At 38.9% G+C, this 20263-nt stretch overlaps 1 protein-coding gene and 1 non-coding gene across 3 annotated transcripts in view; both read left to right on the top strand.

Moving 5' to 3' along the window:
* Positions 1–20263, top strand: part of PCSK5 (proprotein convertase subtilisin/kexin type 5) — a 427474-nt gene that overhangs the window by 257832 nt on the left and 149379 nt on the right. For both annotated transcript variants that reach the window (XM_012759779.2, XM_012759782.2), the window contains exons 14-20: positions 3713–3856; positions 8057–8159; positions 9270–9463; positions 13271–13355; positions 16990–17087; positions 17530–17659; positions 18440–18555. In XM_012759779.2, coding sequence (XP_012615233.2) covers positions 3713–3856; positions 8057–8159; positions 9270–9463; positions 13271–13355; positions 16990–17087; positions 17530–17659; positions 18440–18555 — 870 coding nt within the window. The remainder of the gene's footprint in view (positions 1–3712; positions 3857–8056; positions 8160–9269; positions 9464–13270; positions 13356–16989; positions 17088–17529; positions 17660–18439; positions 18556–20263) is intronic.
* LOC142874620 (U4 spliceosomal RNA) lies at positions 2311–2451 on the top strand. The gene has a single exon (XR_012922284.1). It is a non-coding gene; the product is annotated as a U4 spliceosomal RNA (small nuclear RNA).

The following is a 20263-nucleotide window of genomic DNA, read 5'->3' as shown; positions in this document are numbered from 1 at the left end:
ATCTACTTAGAGCCTAAGACCTTCCTCTCTGCTTGCCTCCTCTTTTCAGGGCATGCTTATTGTCCCTGCCATGAAGACACGTGGGATCGTGGCACATAAGGGCAATGGCAGCATGATGATGCTTTTGTGCTGCCCTGACCACAGGCCAGCTCCCAGTTGACCCATCAGTGGGTCTCACTGAAGGGATCTTATATTTCAAGAGACCCCAGAGAAATAAACACTGCCGAAGCGTGGCATTTGGGTACCAAGGGGCACAACTTGCAGATCTAAAGGGTAGATTATCTGTTAAGAATTTTAAACAGTTACAAAACTAACTAAAAGTGACTCTACTCTTTGTTACCTCCAGACACCAGCAATTCTACTCCCTTGCAACAAGAGCAGGCCAGTCCTTTGGGGCATGCTACTTGTCACCCAGGCATTGCATACGAGGGTTGGGGCTATGAGTATAAATCCCTTTGCCCTCAAGGAATTCAGAGTCTGTACAGAGCTTACTATGATTTTCTGGGTTAAAAGCTCTCTGCAGCAGCTCCGATAATCCAAAGTTATCTATTTCATAACATTGGCTTCTGCTTTTAACCTCAGTTACTGCCAATCATTTTAGAGATACCAGAAGAGACATACCCTACTGCTACTACTGGCTTTAAAAACATATCATATTTGTGTTTCTTTTCTTCAACCAACCTTTCATTTCAGCATTAGCCATACTTTTGGTAAGGGACTTTCAGTTTCTTGTTTACAGGTGTGTTTGTGTATGTATGTGTACACATGCTTGGGTTTCTATCATTGTTTGTGTGGCATACAGTCCTGTGATACGTTTTTCTCTCTCTGATTAATAAGGAATTTCTTTAGAAGGCCAGTAGATATTCAGTTGAAGATGTAGGGGTTTTCTAGCCATTTAAATGGTAGAATCATCCCCAAATATAGAAGTTCCTGGCTCCACACTGAGTTTAAATTTGCTTATTGTTTCTTCCCATTTGTTTATTATTAAGAATGTTTGGGGGGATGTTACTGTTTTTGGTTTTTGCAAACCAATATATACAGATTGCATTTGTGTTAGCCAGTAAGATGGATTTTTTTGATTCTGTATTTACACAACTATTTCTTAGCAGCATGTTTCATTATCAGTTACAGAATCTTCTATGGAAATTAACAAATAGAAAAAATGGTAGAGGAGAAAAAAATGGTGGCCCAAATATGAGAGTATTTGATGTGAATCATGGCAGAGGTTCAAAGGAAATAAAATTACATAATAAGTGAAATATAAAAAGACGAATTGCCCAGCAAGGATATCACTAGCGGACTTATAATGTACTTTAGAAATGGCAAAAAGGGAAATAATCAGTTTTGAGACAGCGCTCTCCAAAGCACTTACGAGGGTTAATTTTTAGATCCAAAATGATCTTATGTAAAATCAACCAGGTTTTAAGGTGATTGATAGGTGGGATGACCTGCAGTGTCCTTGTATTAAGGCTCCATTTGTACACTTGAGAGATGCCGTAAGGAAAATGGGTTCTCTTTTTCATCGCTACCCAGAGGCGATTAGATAGGTCATCAATTTCCGACAGTCATTTACTTCCTGCCACTACTTAATGCATGCCACTTAGAATTCTGAGCCTGAGTAACACCCTGACCGTAAGAAGCAGGGTCATTAACAAATGAGTACAAAGAAAAGCTGGCAGAGGGCAAACCATATATGATCGAACTGTACTGGCCCAATACAGATGGCAGAGAAAACAAATGTATCACAGAATAAGTTAATTTTTAAATGTCAGGCTACTAAACTAGAAATGAACAGGAAACGGTACTGTACAATTGTTTAAGAACACAAGACTTGGATTCAGAGTGAGTTTTAACATCAGTCTGTCCTCTTTTTGCCCTTGAGGAAGTTAGCAACCTGTGTGCCTCTGTTTGCCTGTCCGTATACCGAGAATACTAGTACCGACCTTAGGGTTGTTGTGAAGTTTGAATGGAGTAAAACTTACAAAGCATTTAGGCCTGTGCTTAGCATTTACTTAGCACTTAAAAATGTCAGGCATCGGTTGGATGGTGAATGTAGATGCTAACGGGATGAAGTTCAGCCCTCTCTGAGCTAGTCCCAGACCCTCGCCCCAGACCTCGCCTGGATTCTGTGTGTTAAGCCCAGGCGGGAGGGAAACTGAGAGAGGGATCATGTCTTCTACCAGTCATCACTCCTACTTATGGTTAATTCCTTTTGATGTGTGAAGCTTATTAAACTTAATGGCCTGGAGGCACATTTCCTTTTTTTTAATGTTCAACTTTTTGCATTGAACACTTTAATTTTATGAAGCTAGCTTTGCGCAGTGGCAGTATCGTAGCCAATGAGGTTTATCCGAGGCGCGATTATTGCTAATTGAAAACTTTTCCCAATACCCCGCCATGACGACTTGAAATATAGTCGGCATTGGCAATTTTTGACAGTCTCTACGGAGACTGAACTAAAAAAATAAATAAATAAATAAATAAAAAAAAAATTTTATGAAGCTAAGAAATAAATGCATAAATAAGAGCTAAACTAAAGCAAAGTGTTCCTTGTGAGTGATCCAGACTCACAGGAGGCAAAACACTTGCCTCAGGTCTCAAGGCGGCCCTGACCATAACATGCTCTTTTGCAACATTGTCCAGTAGAACATTCTGCAGTGATGGAAATGTTCTATATCTGTGCTGTGCAGTATAGTGACCACAATAGCCACATATGGCTGTTGAGCACTTGAAATATGTTCACTGCATCTCTAAGGACCTAAATTTTTAAATTATAATTAATTTACTTCATTTAAATTTAAATAGCCAAATGTGTCTAGTGACTATCATTAGACAGAATAGGTCCATAGAATAGTATAAATAGTGATGTATTCTTTGTTTTGAGACAGAGTCTCTCTTTGTTGCCCAGGCTACAGTGAATGCCGTGGCATCAGCCTAGCTCACAGCAACCTCAAACTCCTGGGCTCAAGTGATCCTACTGCCTCAGCCTCCCGAGTAGCTGGGACCATAGGCATGTAGCCACCATGCCCGGCTAATTTTTTCTATATGTATTAGTTGGCCAATTAATTTCTTTCTACTTATAGTAGAGATGGGGTCTCGCTCTTGCTCAGGCTGGTTTCGAACTCCTGGCCTTGAGCAATCCGCCCGCCTCGACCTCGCAGAGTGCTAGGATTACAGGCGTGAGCCACCGCGCCCAGCCAAATATTCTTAATATTGAATGACTCTATTCAGAAATTAGGTAGAACAAAGAGTTGTTTTTGTCTATTTATTAACAAGTCATATAATGCCAAAATTTTTTTAAATGATCAAATAAGACTTTTATACCTAGAAAAACAAAGCCTTCTATATGATTCTGTGCTTCTCTTAAATATTCATGATTTGAAATTCAGCCGCTGATCCAGCAATCCAAGGTGTGTCTGTTTCCCAGTCTTCCTATAAATGCTGATTAAATCAAGGCCTATCCTACAGTAGGTGCTCAGTAAATATGTGGTATGTGAACTATTAAATAGTTAATTCTGCACATGGTAGAAAATATGCATTTCTAGTCCCGTGTCTGACACAGCGATTCATACCAGTCTGCTTCCCACAGTTCTTCTGTTGCTTCTTCTTGAGTGAGAAGGACTTAAAGTATGTTTGCTGACAACATATTCTCAGTAACAAAGCTAAAGAATGAATATTTGGTCATGCTGTGGTTTCATTATTATTTCTCAAGGTAAATTGAAAGAATGGTCTTTGGTCCTCTATGGCACCTCGGTGCAGCCATATTCACCAACCAACGAGTTTCCTAAAATAGAACGTTTCCGCTATAGCCGAGTTGAAGACCCCACAGACGACTATGGTACAGAGGACTATGCAGGTGAGCTGGCTTCCGGTGGGACACAGGGTAAGGAAAGGAAGCTCATGGATCAACCCCACAAGTGGGATTATATCATAATGGTATTACAGTACACTACCCATGTTCTGAAATATTTTCTTCCATCTTATTTTCTAATCCCTCCAAATATTTGTGTTTCTGTGTATTGGTAATATTCACATATTTAAACATCCATACTAAAATTTATTTAACCCATAATCAGAGATGCATAGTTTGCTTAAGAGTCTTATACTATTTTAAATAAGGTTTCAGTGAATATCAATATTTATCAGTCTTTGTCTACATCCTTAATTAGTTCTGTAGAATAGAGTTCTGTTTTAAGATTTACTACATCAAAGGGGATAATCAGTTTTAGGGCTTGGAAATATTTTGTCACATTGCTATCCAGACAAGATGTACCAGTCTACACTGTGACCAGCTGTGTGAGTGTTTATTGTACTCATTCCTGCCAGCATTGACCAGAAAAGAAAAAGAAAAGTAAAAAAAAGGAAAAAGAAATGCACGTTTTAAAGTTTTTATAGCATTGATTGCTAGTAAATCTGAACATTTTTTCCTCTGTAGATCTCTGAATTAAATACAACTATCTTTTATCTGTTTTTCTATTCAAGGTGGCAGTAATTCTCATCTATTTATGAGAAGTCTTTGTATATTATTGTTTTTCACATTGTCTCATATTTGTTGAAAACATTCTCAATTATCAGTTGCTTCCCAAGAGTAATTTTTGTATTGTTTTGTATTGTTTTGACAGGGGAAAAAAAAAACTATTAAGAGAGTAGGGTTTATAGTTTCAGATACAACATTTGTGATTTTTTTGCAGAAGTTTTATCCTCTAAGATCAGCTAAATAGTCACATGCTTTTTTGGTAATCTCTTATTTTTTACATTTGGCCATTAATTCATCTGGAACTTATTTTGGTTTATAATATATAGTGTGAATTAAAGCTCCGTCTTTAGTTATTTTCCAAACAGGCTAACATCATGGGCTGAATAACTGTCCTTTCTTTTTTATTAGCGTAGGATGCTTCCTACATGGTAATATAGTAAGTTCTTATACCAGGATCTCCTCTGGTACCACCTTTTCTGATTCATCAGTCTAATAATTCTCAAACCAATACCACCCACACTGTTTTACTTATTTTCATTTCATGATGTATTTTAATATCTGCAGAACATCTGCTTTTCATTTTCATAGCAATTATTGCCCTATTGTTCTTCCAGATGAATTTTAGAATGATTTTTTTAAGTCCTCCTTTAAAAGTCCCATGGGATTTTAAGTTGAATTTATGTGCAATCTCATGGGAAGAATTGTTTTTACAATATACAAGCTTTCCATCTAAAACATAGACTATGTCTCATTTTACTGAAATCTTTTTATTTTAGATTGTTTTCTCCTTGTTAGTGTTACACTAAGTATTTTGGGTCTTTTTGCTCTTGCAGTGTAAACTATGCCATGCTTTCTAACTAGTATATGCTTGTATATAGGAAATCTATTGGCTGTTGCACATGTATAACATATATACAGTCATATATATGTCTACTTTGCTTAACTTATTTAATTTATATGTTTTAGAGTTGATTTTCCAGGATGTTTTAGGTACATATCGCCTGCAAATTTTTTTTTTTTTGTCCTTCTCATTACATTTCTGATTACTGTCTTGATGCATTGGCTAGCACTTCTAGGAATATTCAGTCCTTTTGAGATATGATATATAACACATAATGGACAAAACTTCTCCTAATGGAGAACTGTTTATAATGCACCTTTAGATGAGAAATGTTTTTTTCTGCAGTTCTGAGATTTTTCTTTAGATACTGAAGATAAAACTACTTCATCAATCACCTGAACAGACTATCTCAAATATCCATATAGTTCCTTTTATTCTAAATAGGTAGTATCCTAGAGTTAATAACATGCTTGGATAATTAAGACCAATTGAACTAAACAGAGCTACATTGTGTTAGATTTTGTCTTGTTTTGATTTGAGCTTGTAACATTACTATTTATAAATAGAAAACCATTTTGTCTCCTCTAATAGGAGAAAGTGTATCCAAAAACATAAATGAGCATAATATTACTCTTTACCTTACTCAAATTCTGATAATACTTCCCACTCAAATTTTGGTAATGTTAAGATTCTGAACAGTTATATATCTTTTTGATTTTTCTGATTACATCTCTAAAACATTGACATTGGCCCTTGTGAGGGAACAAGGACAATTATTTCATTATTATTCTGCAACCTACAATGCTAAACTGCATCTGGGACAGTTTAAGATTATAAAAGAAACAGCATAGCACGGGACCTTTGCCATACAGAGCCCTTTGGGCATATCTCAAGAATAAATGTTTTGTATTTTTTTTTTTAATTCTAGAAATCATCTGGTGAAAATTTAGGGCCACCCATGACTCCTCTTATGTGGAGCTGTGATTTTCACCTTCATTTAGAAGTAAGCCCGATTAGAGGCACAGATGGCATTATCAGAACCAGATCCCTGTACTGTTTCATTGAATCCCAGGAACTGTGAGACCACAGCTGGGTGAACTTGAACCTTCATGCAGCAGTGACACCACTACCTTGGTGTGCAACGGTAGACAGCTAAAATATCCTAAGTTGTACTAGCTCTGGAATTTAATTTAGAGATCCATTTAAAGCTTTGGGGGAAATAGAAATAAACGATGTTGTCAAATGATTCTTGCAATTAATCAGAGGGATATTTCAAGTCTGCAGCATTTTGAAATGACATATTTCCATTCAGATCAAGAGGTCATCTCTAGTATATGATTTGCTACCTCTAAGCAGGAAACCATAAATAGGTATCAGGACCTATGTGTATCCCAATTCTCCTGGCCATAGGATATCTGTGCCTGAAGTACTGCTTTGCAATCCAAGACTGGATGCTAATAAGTTTGCGCCAGGTGCCATTTGATGTCTTTCCGGCCACAGTATTTCAGATGTATTCAGTGGCATTTAATGACCATAGTGTAACGCTTGGAAAATCAGATTTTTCATCAGTAAGATAATGATATTTGAAAAATCTCAGACTTTTCTCTAAGTCAGTTCACCCCAGTTCTAACATTTTATATCTCTGTGATTTAGTAATTATAAAACATGGTCACATAATGACTAGAGGAATCCCAAGTTCTACTGTAAATCCTTTTGATTAAAATAAGTAGGATTCAAAATATTCCTGGTATCCTTGACTTACTGTTTGCACATTTCATGCAATATATTTATGGCTAGTTAAAATCATATGAGTTTTCAGTGGGAAAGATTTTGAAGATTATGAATCCAAATGTCCCAAAATACAGAGAACAAAAAAAAAAGAGAATTAAAAACTTCTATAAGGAGCCCATGTCATTAGACAGCTTTGCATCAGTCATAAAATAACTCCATCTTTCTGGCTTTTTTTTTTTTTTTCGTACTGTGCATTCCCTCAAGTTCTATACCAAAGAATATGTAGCAAGAGAGATGCAACTTTCATTCCAGGTCTGGAATTCTTTAAGCTTGCTCAAATTTTTTTAATTTATATGTCATTTTCTTTTGTTGAGCTGCCCATTGGCCCTCGGAAGGATGTAATTTTAAATCTATTATCTGTGCCTGAAGTACCTGCATTGTAATCCAAGACTAGATGCTGATAAGCTTGTGCCAGATGTCATAATGATGTTTCTTGCTGGCCACAGTATTTCAGAGGTATTCAATGGCTTTAATGACCATGGATGAGACAGGCAATTTGGTCCAGGCATTGAATAATCACCATTTTTTTTCTTTTTTGTCAACAACTTTTCATTTTTCTATGCATCCAACATTTTATTGTTATGCATATTTAATTGCAGTTGTTTTTTTTCCCAGTTGCTACAGTTCATTTGAATGCTGAAATATTTGTTATTTCCCACAAGGCAGCCATACGTGCTTTGAAGACCAGACCATGACTAGCATTTACATTCTTGATAGTCAGTTGAGGTTACCTAAGAGTCAAAAGTCAAAAACATCAAGGGTTCATCTCTGGACTTAGAGCCACATTGACCATTATTCCTCCATCTTTACCTCTCTTTGCATAAGAAAAAAAGGTCTTATTTTATATTAAATCCAAGGTAAAGCGGACCTGACTTTATAATCTATAATTTATCATTTATCATCTATAATCACTTTTTCCAAGTGTTGTTCTATTCTCTTTTGGAAAGGTCCCTGTGACCCTGAGTGCAGTGAGGTTGGTTGTGATGGGCCGGGACCAGACCACTGCAATGACTGTTTGCACTACTACTATAAGCTGAAAAACAATACCAGGTAAGAGAGAGAGGCCACATCAGATCCCTGCAGCATGTCCCAGGTGTCCCCATGGGGCCAGTGCCACAGAGTTCTCCCTCCAGGACCTAAGCACAGAAAAGAGGCCACTGTGCTTGTCCACTGCCTCCTGTATAATTCAAAATGATGAAAATTATACTGAATCACAGCATGTAATATGTGCATGCATGCTATGAAACTGCCAAGGTCTTCTCCCACATTTGGAGGGTTGATGGGGAAGGAGAAGCTAAGCACGTGCCCCTCTAGACTTTCCTTTGTCTTTATTTGTGTCAATTGACAGGTAAAAATTGTATATAATTGTGCTGCACAACATGTTTATACATATACATGCACACACACACATATCTTGGAATGACTAAATCAAGCTATTTAACATACGCATTACCTCCATTACCTCACATTCTTATCTTTATCGTGGTGATTCACCACCATGGCCTTCCTCTGAGACTCAATTCTAGCCATCATTCCTTTTAAAGAGCCAGATGCAAACTAGGACCTAGTTTGCAACACGAGATGCCTTCCTGGGTGGACATGACATTGGGTCACTGCATTGCTACTTCGACAGCCTGCACAGAAGGAAACTTTTTTTTATTTTTTGAGATAAAGTCTCACTTTGTTGCCCAGACTAGAGTGAGTGCCATGTTGTCAGCCTAGCTCACAGTAACCTCAAACTCCTGGGCTCAAGCAATCCTGCTGCCTCAGCCTCCCAAGTAGCTGGGACTACAGGCATGCGCCACCATGCCCGGCTAATTTTTTCTATATATATTAGTTGGCCAATTAATTTCTTTCTATTTATAGTAGAGATGGGGTCTTGCTCTTGCTCAGGCTGGTTTCAAACTCCTGACCTCGAGCAATCCGCCCGCCTCGGCCTCCCAGAGTGCTAGGATTACAGGCGTGAGCCAACGCGCCCAGCCCACAGGAGGAAGCTTTTTAACATACAGAATTAGGCCCTCTGGATGTAGTGTTGGCATCCCGGCTTGAAACTGAGTTTGAGGCTGAGTTCAGCTGTTTGCTTAGCACCTCCAGGAGAAGGCCGAGGACTGACTGAGCCACTAGTGACGCTGCCTTCCTCCTTCTCGTTCCGCAACGCAGGATCTGTGTCTCCAGCTGCCCCCCTGGCCACTACCACGCGGACAAGAAGCGCTGCAGGAAGTGTGCCCCCAACTGTGAAGCCTGCTTCGGCAGCCACGGCGACCAGTGCCTGTCCTGTAAATACGGATACTTCCTGAACGAAGAATCCAACAGCTGCGTTACTCACTGCCCTGATGGGTCATATCAGGACACCAGTGAGTTGACTTCAAATATTTGGGTTTTAGAGAAGAAAATGTGGGGATTTCGTTCAAGTGACCTTGGGAGGGTTAGTCCTCCTTGTTGAAATCTGGGCTTTGCTTCATGTCAGACAGGATCTAGCCAATTTATTTTAAGAGGACAGTTTAGAAGCTTTGTGTACAAATTCCTGTAAGTAACTTCGTCACGGGACCTTCAAGACCACTGCCTTAGTCAGTGATTTGCTAGGAGTACTCACAGTACTCCCGTTACAGTCATACCCGTGTACTCACAGGGGTGATTTGTCACAGCAAAACGTACAAAGTAAAATCAGCAAAGGGAAAAGGCGTATGGGACAAAGTCCAGAGGAAACCAGACACAAGCTTCCAAGGGTCCCCTCACAGGGAAGTCACAAGAGGACATGTTTAACACATCGACTGCCACACTAGGGAAAAAATTTTTTTTTCCTTAGGGCCGCGGTGTTTTATTACGAAAATAGAATAACAACTTCAAAAACAAAATAGTCCTTTCGAATGTAACGAAAATTTTTTTTTATTTTTTATTGTTTTCTGTACTTGAGTTATCTGCAACTTGAAAAATAGTTCACAGGGCTGCCAAGGTGAAGAGACGTGTGAGTTACATATGCTTCGTGAGGCCCCCGGCTGAAAACCAGAGTGAGTTAAATACAACTCACGTGGCAGTTAATGTGTTCGTTGCCCCAGCAAGTTTGTGACAACATGCAACCCCATGTTGAGGGAACCTCATTAGAGACCCAGAGCCCAGGGTTGATACTGGGGGCTGGTCTGGCCTAGCATGGACCACAATTCCAGACTCCCAGAAGGAAATGAGGTTTTTTTCATCATAAACCGTATTGTTTGTACAAATGGTTTTAGACAATATGAGCCACGCTTGTGAGGGTGATGGGGACCCTCCCAAAATGGAAGTTGCCAAATGCCAGCCAAGGGCCGGCCTTATAAGCTGACTTGCAGCAAGGCCTGCAGTCTTCTGCATGCTCACCACATGGGCACCAGGCCTGTCTGGTATCAAAATGTACTTTTTGAAAAGTTCAAAAAGCATGACATTTTTATAAATGTAGAATGAACATGTGTCAAAGACTTATTTATCCCGTTAATGATGGAACATGTAAGATGATAAATGGGTTCGAAGACGATCAGGTACGACAGTCTACCAGGAAAAGCAAAGTGAAATCCTTTTGCTGAGTTAGAAACAAAATGGAATAATTTTCCACAGGGCAGTCCAATTAGAATGTTGGCCGGGTATTTCTTCTAATGGATAGAAATCATTTGCAACTTTACTGTGCATTAACATGTAACTTCACAGAGTTTGGGCCCTAATCAGCTGTCATTAGCAAACAGACAGTGGCACATTGCCCTTTGGGCAGATGTGTTAGTGCTCCAATGTGGCCCTGGAAAGGGCTACAGGTAACTTTTACTTTATTTCTGAGTTCTGGATAATTTGTCTTAACAAGGATGTCACATCATGATATATGATGGCATAAGATTTCATGTTTTTGTACAGTCTAAGAAAAAGAAAACTCAAATTTAAAGGAACAAGAATTGTTTTTTAAAAAAGAAGTAAAATTCTCTCTTGATTCCAAGGCTGGTATTTATTTCTCTACGATGAAGGTAGAGTTTCCTAACATGCCCTGTAGAGCAATGAGTATGGACTTCCCTGTAGTTCTTATTTGCCCCCAAATTTGGAACATGAGCTTCAACTTGATGGAGAAAGGAGAAACTGGGAGAGAGGAAAGGGAATAAGGGATTTGCAGAAATATGCCATATTCCTTGGGGTGGGGAGGAGTCCAATTTCTATCAAGAAGTCCGAGCCTCAGAAAAGAAATTTGGTTCTAGAATATCGTATGACAGGATCAAGATAATTGAGAGAGTCAGTTAGTTCTGTTTTCAGAGCCTGGGAGGTGGATAATTAAGAAAGGCTATTAATTTCAGCTACCACACAGTGTTGATACAAGTGATCTGTGTATCTCTCACCTTCTACATAATTGCCTTTGTTATAGTTTCCTCTTCTAATGAGTCCATTTATATACAATATAGTGACCACATATGATCATGACTAGTAATAATTACAATGCTTAATAGTTCATATGGTTCCCTTGAATAATTTCATTAACTTCTTAAGACAAGCTGAGAGGCAAGTATCATTGCAATCTCCATTTAACAACTGAGAGAAGAGAGACCCTGGATTTGCCCACCAAAGGTGCTCAAAAGCAGAATATGAACCCAGGTCATCTGAGTTCAGATTCTATGCCATGTCTAGTATTCTCAATGACACAGTGACTCAATGACACAGAGACCATCTGATAACTACCCTATTTGTAAAGGGCTTCGTATTTCGTGCTGAGAGCTCAGTCTAGATCTAGCATGTCCTTGCAGACATCCATTAAAGCAGTGTTCTGTGTGGAATGCTGAAGAACACTGACATTTAAAAAGCAGATAGAGGAAGAGAAACCCATGAACAAAGCTCCATCAGGTTCTACACGTATATGTGGATAGAATCCACTTGCACATCAGAGCAGGTACCAAGTCTCCAGCAAAATTTTGTCTAAGGTAAAAGGCCTTCCTTAATATACCAACTCACACCTGTATTCCCAGCTACTTGGAAGGCTGAGGTGCGAGGATTGCTTGAGGCCAGGAGTTTGAATCCACCCTGAGCAACGTAGCAAGACCCCATCTCTAAAGATATATATATTTTTACATATATGCCAAATCATTATTTTCCACTATAAAACAACTGTGAATTTGTCATTTTTTTAAAATAATATGGACCTGGTATTAAACAGGAAAGCCAGCCTTCACAGTATATTTGTTCAAACCAATATATTTCTATTCTCCAGAATATAGATATTATCTGAAATATAATGACATTTATATTATTTCCATGGCAGCTATAAAGTGCAAAATACTAGTTTAGACAATGCACGAAATAAGGAATTACCTCGTAGGGTGTTTTTTGTGTTTTTGCTTTTTTGGGTTTTTTTGAGACAGAGTCTTACTCTGTTGCTCGGGCTAGAGTACCAGGGCATCAGACTAGCTCACAGCAACCTCAAACTCCTGGGCTCAAGCAATCCTTCTGCCTCAGCCTCCAGAGTAGTCGGGACTACAGGCATGTGCCACCATGCCCAGCTAATATTTTCTATATATTTTTAGTTGGCCAATTAATTTCTTTCTATTTTTAGTAGAGACGGGGTCTTGCTCTTGCTCAGGCTGGTTTTGAATTCCTGACCTTGAGCCACCCTCTCCCCTCGGCCTCCCAGAGTGTTAGGATTACAGGCGTGAGCCACCGCGCCCGGCCTCTTACTGTGTTTTTAAATGTGGGTTCCCTTTCCTAGTACAGCTCATCAGAACAGTCCTGAAAGCTATAAGCATGGGCATCTACCGCCCCATTCAGCAGCCTCCAGCATTGCTTCTCAGTCCACACATAGCGGCATTGGCACAGCTTCATGAGTGGAATTTTCATTATTGGAAGCTAGGGAACCCTACTTGGGAGAGAGAATGGGAAGAAGAGGGGGAAAGCCTATAAACTATTCAACTAAGAGTAAACTGGGCTGTAGTTCTCTCGTCTGCAGAATGGCAGGGAAGTCTAAGGTGTTTCCCAGTATTTCAGTTCCTGCCTGGTTTGCTGAGAAGTGGTAACAAATGGTGATTTGGGTGCTTTTGCTGTAATTTTCTACTCAAGGCCATGGGTACTGTAGCATACATTAACTAACATTAAAACATCTCCACAGGCTTTTATGGAATCCAGTTTACCTACTGATTTATAACTTTTTTTTTTTTTTTTTTTTTAAACAGAGAAAAATCTTTGCCGGAAATGCAGCGAAAACTGCAAGACGTGTACTGAATTCCACAACTGTACAGAATGTAGGGATGGGTTAAGGTAAGAGAGTGAAGGATTTCATCAAGCCACACAGCCCAGGGAGCTTCTCAATGTAGATAAACTGAAAAAGAAATAATAATAAATAAATAACGCTCTCCCTATCTACCCTTGGTTTGACTCCCATTCGAGCTCTTGGTTGCTATTTGCATTATCTCCACCATTATAGGTGAGAAATTGGATGCCATCTTGGCTAAAGAAGGGTTATAAGCCAAATAAATTCTCTTTAGAAAAGATGGCTCCGATACGAGTCAGTAAAAATGACCCTTTGAGAGGCATTCTTCGTGCCTGTGCGCCTACATTGTGCCAGTCAACGATTACTATGCGGGTAGTGCCAATGAGTTATACTGAATCCTTTGATTCATTCCTCGGATGGTCGGAAATTATTCCCTTATCTTTATTATTTCTCTCCACATAGCCAATCATTCTCTTATCTTAAGTACCTCAGGCTTGTTTCCATTATGCTGCGGTGTGCGCACAGATTTAACACCGGGAGATGAGTTCCTTGAGTGGATGGCTAGCTCCTCGCTAAAGCTGGGAGAGTTGGTCCACGCTGGGAGAGAGCAACACGCAGCTCAAATGAACTATGTAGCCTCTTAGCTGAGAAAGTCACACCATTTTATGTTGAGTGAGAAGTTGGACTTCTGGCTTTAGATAGACTTAGAATTCTGCAGGGCTGCAGGGCTGCACTAGCCCTCTTTTAAATATTGATTACACCTTTATTTTCACCTTTGATCAGAGGTAAAATGGGCAGAGTCTAGGCAGTTTCCAGGAAGGTCATTCTTTCTAGTACTCAGTATGGGTTGGTTGATAAAGCAGTGGCAGAAAAGAGAGAAAGGGAGTGAGAAGAAAAATTTAAAAAGAAAAAAAAAAGCGATCACTATGAGAACATCCTTTTCATTTAGATTTCCGATTACCTGTGGCTTTATTTCTTTTTTGCCTTATGAATGCATTCCGTGTTAATTTGCTTAGCACCTTTCATCGCAAGACTTCAACCTTGATAAATAACAGTTTATCTAGCTTCCTAATTACTTCTTGGAAAAGGAGCAGATGTGAGCTCAAATCATCCTTTGCTGTTTATTAGCTGTGTGATCCTGGGCAAGTCACTTAACCACTCTGAGTCTCCGTTTTCTTATCTATAAAATGGTGATAATAACCCCTACTTTGCTGGATTATAAGGTTTAACTGTGATAACATTTATAAGGTACTTATTCCATCACCTGTCACAAAATTGGTCCTTGAGAACTAAAGGATTATTTAAATTATTTTAGTTCTTAGGGAACATTTTACAGAGTGAGTTAAACCACTTCACACCAGTAGAAATATGAGAGCCATAAATGTAATTTTAAATATGCCAGTAGTCATATTAAAAGAAATAAAAAGATACAGGGGAAATTGATTTTAATAAAATATTTTATTTCACTTAGTATATCTAAAATATTATCATTTCAACAATATCAAAAAGTATTAATGAGCTGTTATATATTCTTTTCATTGTTGTATTAAGTCTTCAAAATCTGGTGTGCATTTTGCCCTCAAAGCACATCTCAATTCGGACAAAAATTTTTTATGAGAAATACTTGATCTGTATTTAGCTTTTATAAAATCTAGTGGAAAAAGAAAATTTTACATCGCCAAGTTATTCCAGACTTACTCAAAATGTTGCCAGTAATGGAATCAAGTGCCAACTTTTCACATTAGACTTAATTAAAATTAAATAAAATGTAAAAGCCCATTCCTTGGCCACACTAGCTACCTTTCAAGGGCTCGGTAGCCCCGTGTGCCTGGGCATGTTGGACAGGACAGGTGTCACCTGCTCTGTTTATCACAGACACAGTGGAGGCGGTCACAGCACCACGCATGCTGGCCTCGCTGCCGTACCTGTGTTTGGAAGCAGCAGAAAGCTTCAGGGCTCGGTGACTGCTGCCTGTTTTCCGTCCCCCTGAGTTCCTTCCTTCCCCACACAGTGCTCCCTCTGTCTCCTGCTGAACGGATGCCAACCTCACAGGAAAGTGCTGTCCTGCATTAGAAAAACTAGGCAGTTTTTTAAAACTTGCATAAGCTTTTTGGTGGTCCTATTTCTTTCCACAAAAGGATCCATTTGAGGCAATGTCATTTTTTTCCTAGCGCTACAGAAAGGGAATGGGATTTTCTTTCGCTGGCTTTTTAAATGACAGCTCTCTGGCCAGTGAGAAGATGTATGAATGGAGTACACTTTCATTTATGCTGCCCTCAGTCCCCTTGTGGCCCTTTACATTTTTCTAGGGGCTTCTAGGGTTGACAGTTTTGCCTCGAGAGACTTGTACATTTTTAAATAGTGGCTAAAAACAAACAGGGGAAAATGTCTGTGCATAAAATCCAGGAAGGAAATGAATTAAAATGCTAACAGGGACTCTTTGGGATTCTTTTCTTCATCTACTTTGTTCTTGTACTTTCCAAATGTCTTTAACGGACATAAAGAAAAATAAATGTTAATTTATTGGGTTTAAGACTAGCCAAGTGCAGTAGTGAGAAGGAAATTGTAGTTTCTCAAATTAGTATGATCCATATATGAAGAAGTCAAACAAGATGCCAATTGGTACAATAGAAAGAGTTTAAGAAAATAGAAACCCTTTGACCTCGTTGCTTAGATACACATCTTCTAGTGTCATTGATTTGGTGACATAGGTTTATGTTTCTGATGATATTAGTTATTTAATGGATAATATTTTATATTAAATATTGTAAATTTTATGTATTTGTTTTGAATTTTAAGAATCAACCTGTAGACTATGAAAAATGTCATAGCTGACAGAAATTCGGATGGAGAGAAAAATATGCATTCCTCATTTGACATTCCGACAACTCATTGGATACTGTCTCATAGTGCTAGATAGAGAAATAGAAATTTAAATAAATTATTTAATATGGTGTAGATAACTCCCAGAAGCACTAAATAATAGTAAAACTAAGAAAAGTTGAGTTTGGGGAAGCAACAATATAGATAGATAATTTTGCTAAATTTATTAATATCATTTAGAGTGTTTAAAATGAACAAATTAAGGAACAGGCAAAAGTATATTAGAATTTTGTTTTTATGGGAACCAACATAACACTAACATCAGCAGCACTTAAAAACAAAAATGTCTACTCTGAGGAGTTTGGGCTGGGGGTTGGGCAGGGGTAGTTGTATACTTTTATTCAAGCATAATTCATTTTAACCATGTGTTCCCAGTGCATTTACAATTATAAAATAACTTTAAGATTTATTATATAGTAAGTCTGGATATTAGGGAATTGGTAGACATATTGTCAGGCAATGTGATTGTTTTATCAAACGCTTTACAAAACCTCTGGGCTGTAAGATGTTGGGCAGAGTTGGAATGTGTCCATCAGTCTAACAAATTAAGGAGAATGTCCCCAAAGCTTAACAGCACATGTACAGGCTGCAGGCATCATTAGAGGCACAGAGAAGCATTATAGGCATCAGGAGGGGGAAAAAAGAGGGTACAGGGGCTATTTCCCCTGCTTTGAAGCTTTGCCAAATCCACTGGTCTGTGCAGGGAACTGTATTTGTTACATATGGAGCTTGGGGAGTCGTTACTGCTCTGCCTGGATCGCAGCAGTCTGTTTAAAGCTCCGTTTATATTTCTCCTAGCCTGCAGGGATCCCGGTGTTCAGTGTCCTGCGAGGATGGGCAGTACTTCAACGGCCAGGACTGCCAGTCCTGCCACCGCTTCTGCGCCACTTGTGCCGGTACCTTCCACGGTTCTTTTGTTCCTTCTCCTGGCTCTGGACTTGCTCTGGTTTTAGCTATCACTCCTGCAACCCATTTGATACTTTTAAAGTAAATTCTAGAGAAACAGATCTCTTTTTCAGTAATCGTGCATGTATTCTCGCTCAAAGTCAAAGAGCCCTAAGCATCCCGTCCTCGTTGAGAAACTGAAATAACCCAGTGATATCTTCTCTTCTTTCCAAGGAGAGTGGATATTTTTTGGCAAATAGGTTCCATCTAAACAGGGGTGGGGGGGATGGGGAGGGTCCCCAAGGAAATTAAGAAAAAGCACAAATATTAAATTATTGCTCTTAAAATGGTTGCAGATGAATGTCATTTTTGCAAGCCATTAAAGAAGAAGCCCCATTATGCAACCGCCACTGAGGTTCCATTTCTGTTCCCTGCCTTTGTCTTCCTTTCAAGGGGCGGGAGCTGATGGGTGCATTAACTGCACGGAGGGTTACTTCATGGAGGATGGGAGATGCGTGCAGAGCTGCAGTATCAGCTATTACTTTGACCACTCTTTGGAGAATGGATACAAATCCTGCAAAAAGTAAGTGAATCTGCCCCCTGGGCCCTAGCATTTGGGACCTGGGCTCTTTATAAGACTACTTTCATAAATAATAAGGAAACTTAGAATTTTTAATGATAAAATTGGCTTTAAACATTTACCTATGGACACTGCCCTGCACCTTTAACTCAACTTATCTTTGATATTTTTAATTTTTTTTTTTAATGCAGGAGCACTTTAAAACCTCTAAAGTAGTATTTCTATGTCAAGTACCTTCTACATCCCCTTTAAAAATCACAGTGTCAGGCCGGGCACAGTGGTTCACGCCTGTAATCCTAGCACTCTGGGAAGCCGAGGCAGGTGGAGTGTTTGAGCTCAGGAGTTCGAGACCAGCCTAAGTAAGAGCGAGACCCCGTCTCTACCAAAAATAGAAAGAAGTTCATTGGACAGCTAAAAATAGACAGAAGAAATTAGCCGGGCGTGGTGGCACATGCCTGTAGTCCCAGCTCCTCAAGAGACTGAGGCAGGAGGATCGCTTGAGCCCAGGAGTTTGAGGTTGCTGTGAGCGAGGCTGACACCACGGCACTCTAGCCCAGGCAACAAAGTAAGATTCTGTCTCAAAAAAAAAAAAAAAGAAAAATCACAGCGTCTACCTGCTAGGATTTCTTTAATGTTATCAAACCTAGAAATTATTGTAAGGAAAAAATTTTTAAAGATTTTTAAGACATTATGTTAAGAATTATGTTTAAGACAAAAAGGTAAATATACCTTTCCCTGTGCATGACATGTGAATGGATAAAAAACTTGCACATTTTTCCATAGATGTGATACCAGTTGTTTGACGTGCAGTGGCCCAGGATTCAAGAACTGTACAAGCTGCCCCAGTGGGTATCTCTTAGACTTAGGAATGTGTCAAATGGGAGCCATCTGCAAGGATGGTGAGTACAATTGCTCATTTTCATCTTCTGAGCAAAGTGTGATCTTTCTACTTTAAGGTCTAATCTTTTTCCACTTAAAATAAAACAACCATGTGTCAGATAGGACACACTCAACATCTTGTTGGCATTCATTCATCTTGAACTTACACCTTTAATGGATTGTTTGTTTACTGTTGGTTTGAATTGCAAGAAGAAATAAATCACCAACAATCTTACTAGCCAGATGGCTCCAGTTAATTTTATTTTTCATTGATAAACTTTATTTTTTAGAGCAGTTTTAGATTGATAGCAAAATTGAATATGAAGTTCAGAGGTTTCCCATATACTCCCTACCCCCACGCATGCACAGCCTCCACGACTATCAATCTGACACCAGAGTGGTAAATTTGTTATAATTGATGAACCTACATTGTCACATCATTATCACCCAAAGTCCACAGTTTATATTAGGGTTCATTCTTGGTGTTGTACCTTCTATGAGTTTGGTCAAATATATAATGACACATATCTACCATTATATATCAGACAGAGCAGTTTCACTACCCTAAAAATCCTCTGTGCTCTGCCTACTCATCCCTCACTCCCCAATCCCTGACAACCACTGATTTTTTTTTTTACTATCTCCATAGATTTGCCTTTTTCAGAATGTTATATAGTTGGAATTATACAGTATGTAGCCATTTTTAGTTAATTGTTGATATATTTCTTTCCAGTCTTTTGCCTTGTGTACTTTTTGCCAGATGTTTTTAATAGCATGGACATGAGAGTCTTCTATCCTGCTTTTCACACTAAGCATTAGGCATAAACATCATCCTATGTTTTTATGAAGTCTTAGGAAACTTTATTTTTAATGACAGCATAAAACTCAATCATATGAAGATGCTGTAGGTTTTTTTGCCACTCTCCTATTCTTTAGGCTATTTATAATTTTGATATGTAAATAATAATCAAATGGTATTTGAATCTTTGTTAAATCTGTGAGTCTAGAAATTAATATTCCAATCTTACAAAAGGGAAAATTCAAGGTGTAAAGCTAGAAAGTGTTAGAACCAAGTATAGAACTTAATACTTACAAATATTGGTCCGATTATTTTTTATTTCTTACACCAATGGTTCACAACCAAGATGCTGGGACCCCACACCTTCCCCAGAGATTCTGATTGAATTATTGACCTGGGGTGAAGCCTAAGCATGTATTTGAGCTTCTCCTGACCTTCTCTTAGAAATGATGTTTCTACTGTGCAGGCAGGTTTGAGGACCACTGCACTGTCCCCTTCTCCCTGACAATTTGGCAAATGCCAAGTCCCCTCACGTCTCTAGCCTCAGTTTCCCTATCTGTGAAATGTATGAATTTAAATTATTCCAACTCCCAGCATTTTGTGAACTTAGACTTTCAATATAATTTATGCGGAGGGAGCCCTAAAATGTGTGCCTGAATTTTACGCAGAAATTGTTTGGAACTCTTGTTGCTCACAACCTCTTTGGATCATTATAAAAATAGAAAAAGGGAAAAAAGTATGCATTTGGAACATGCTAATTGCCCTAGGTTTATTCTTTCCCTCCTCTTGAATATTTTCCCTTGTGAAAATGTCACCAGAGACAGAGCAGTACTATGACTGGGAGAATGTGGACTTGGGAGTCAGAATGCTGTAGTTCATATCTGGGCTTCAGGCCTCAGGCAGGTTATAAACTTACCTGGGACTCATTT

The sequence above is a fragment of the Microcebus murinus genome, chromosome 12, assembly GCF_040939455.1.
Source record: "Microcebus murinus isolate Inina chromosome 12, M.murinus_Inina_mat1.0, whole genome shotgun sequence".
Lineage (NCBI taxonomy): Eukaryota > Metazoa > Chordata > Mammalia > Primates > Cheirogaleidae > Microcebus > Microcebus murinus.
This window is presented reverse-complemented; position numbering and strand designations above follow the sequence as displayed.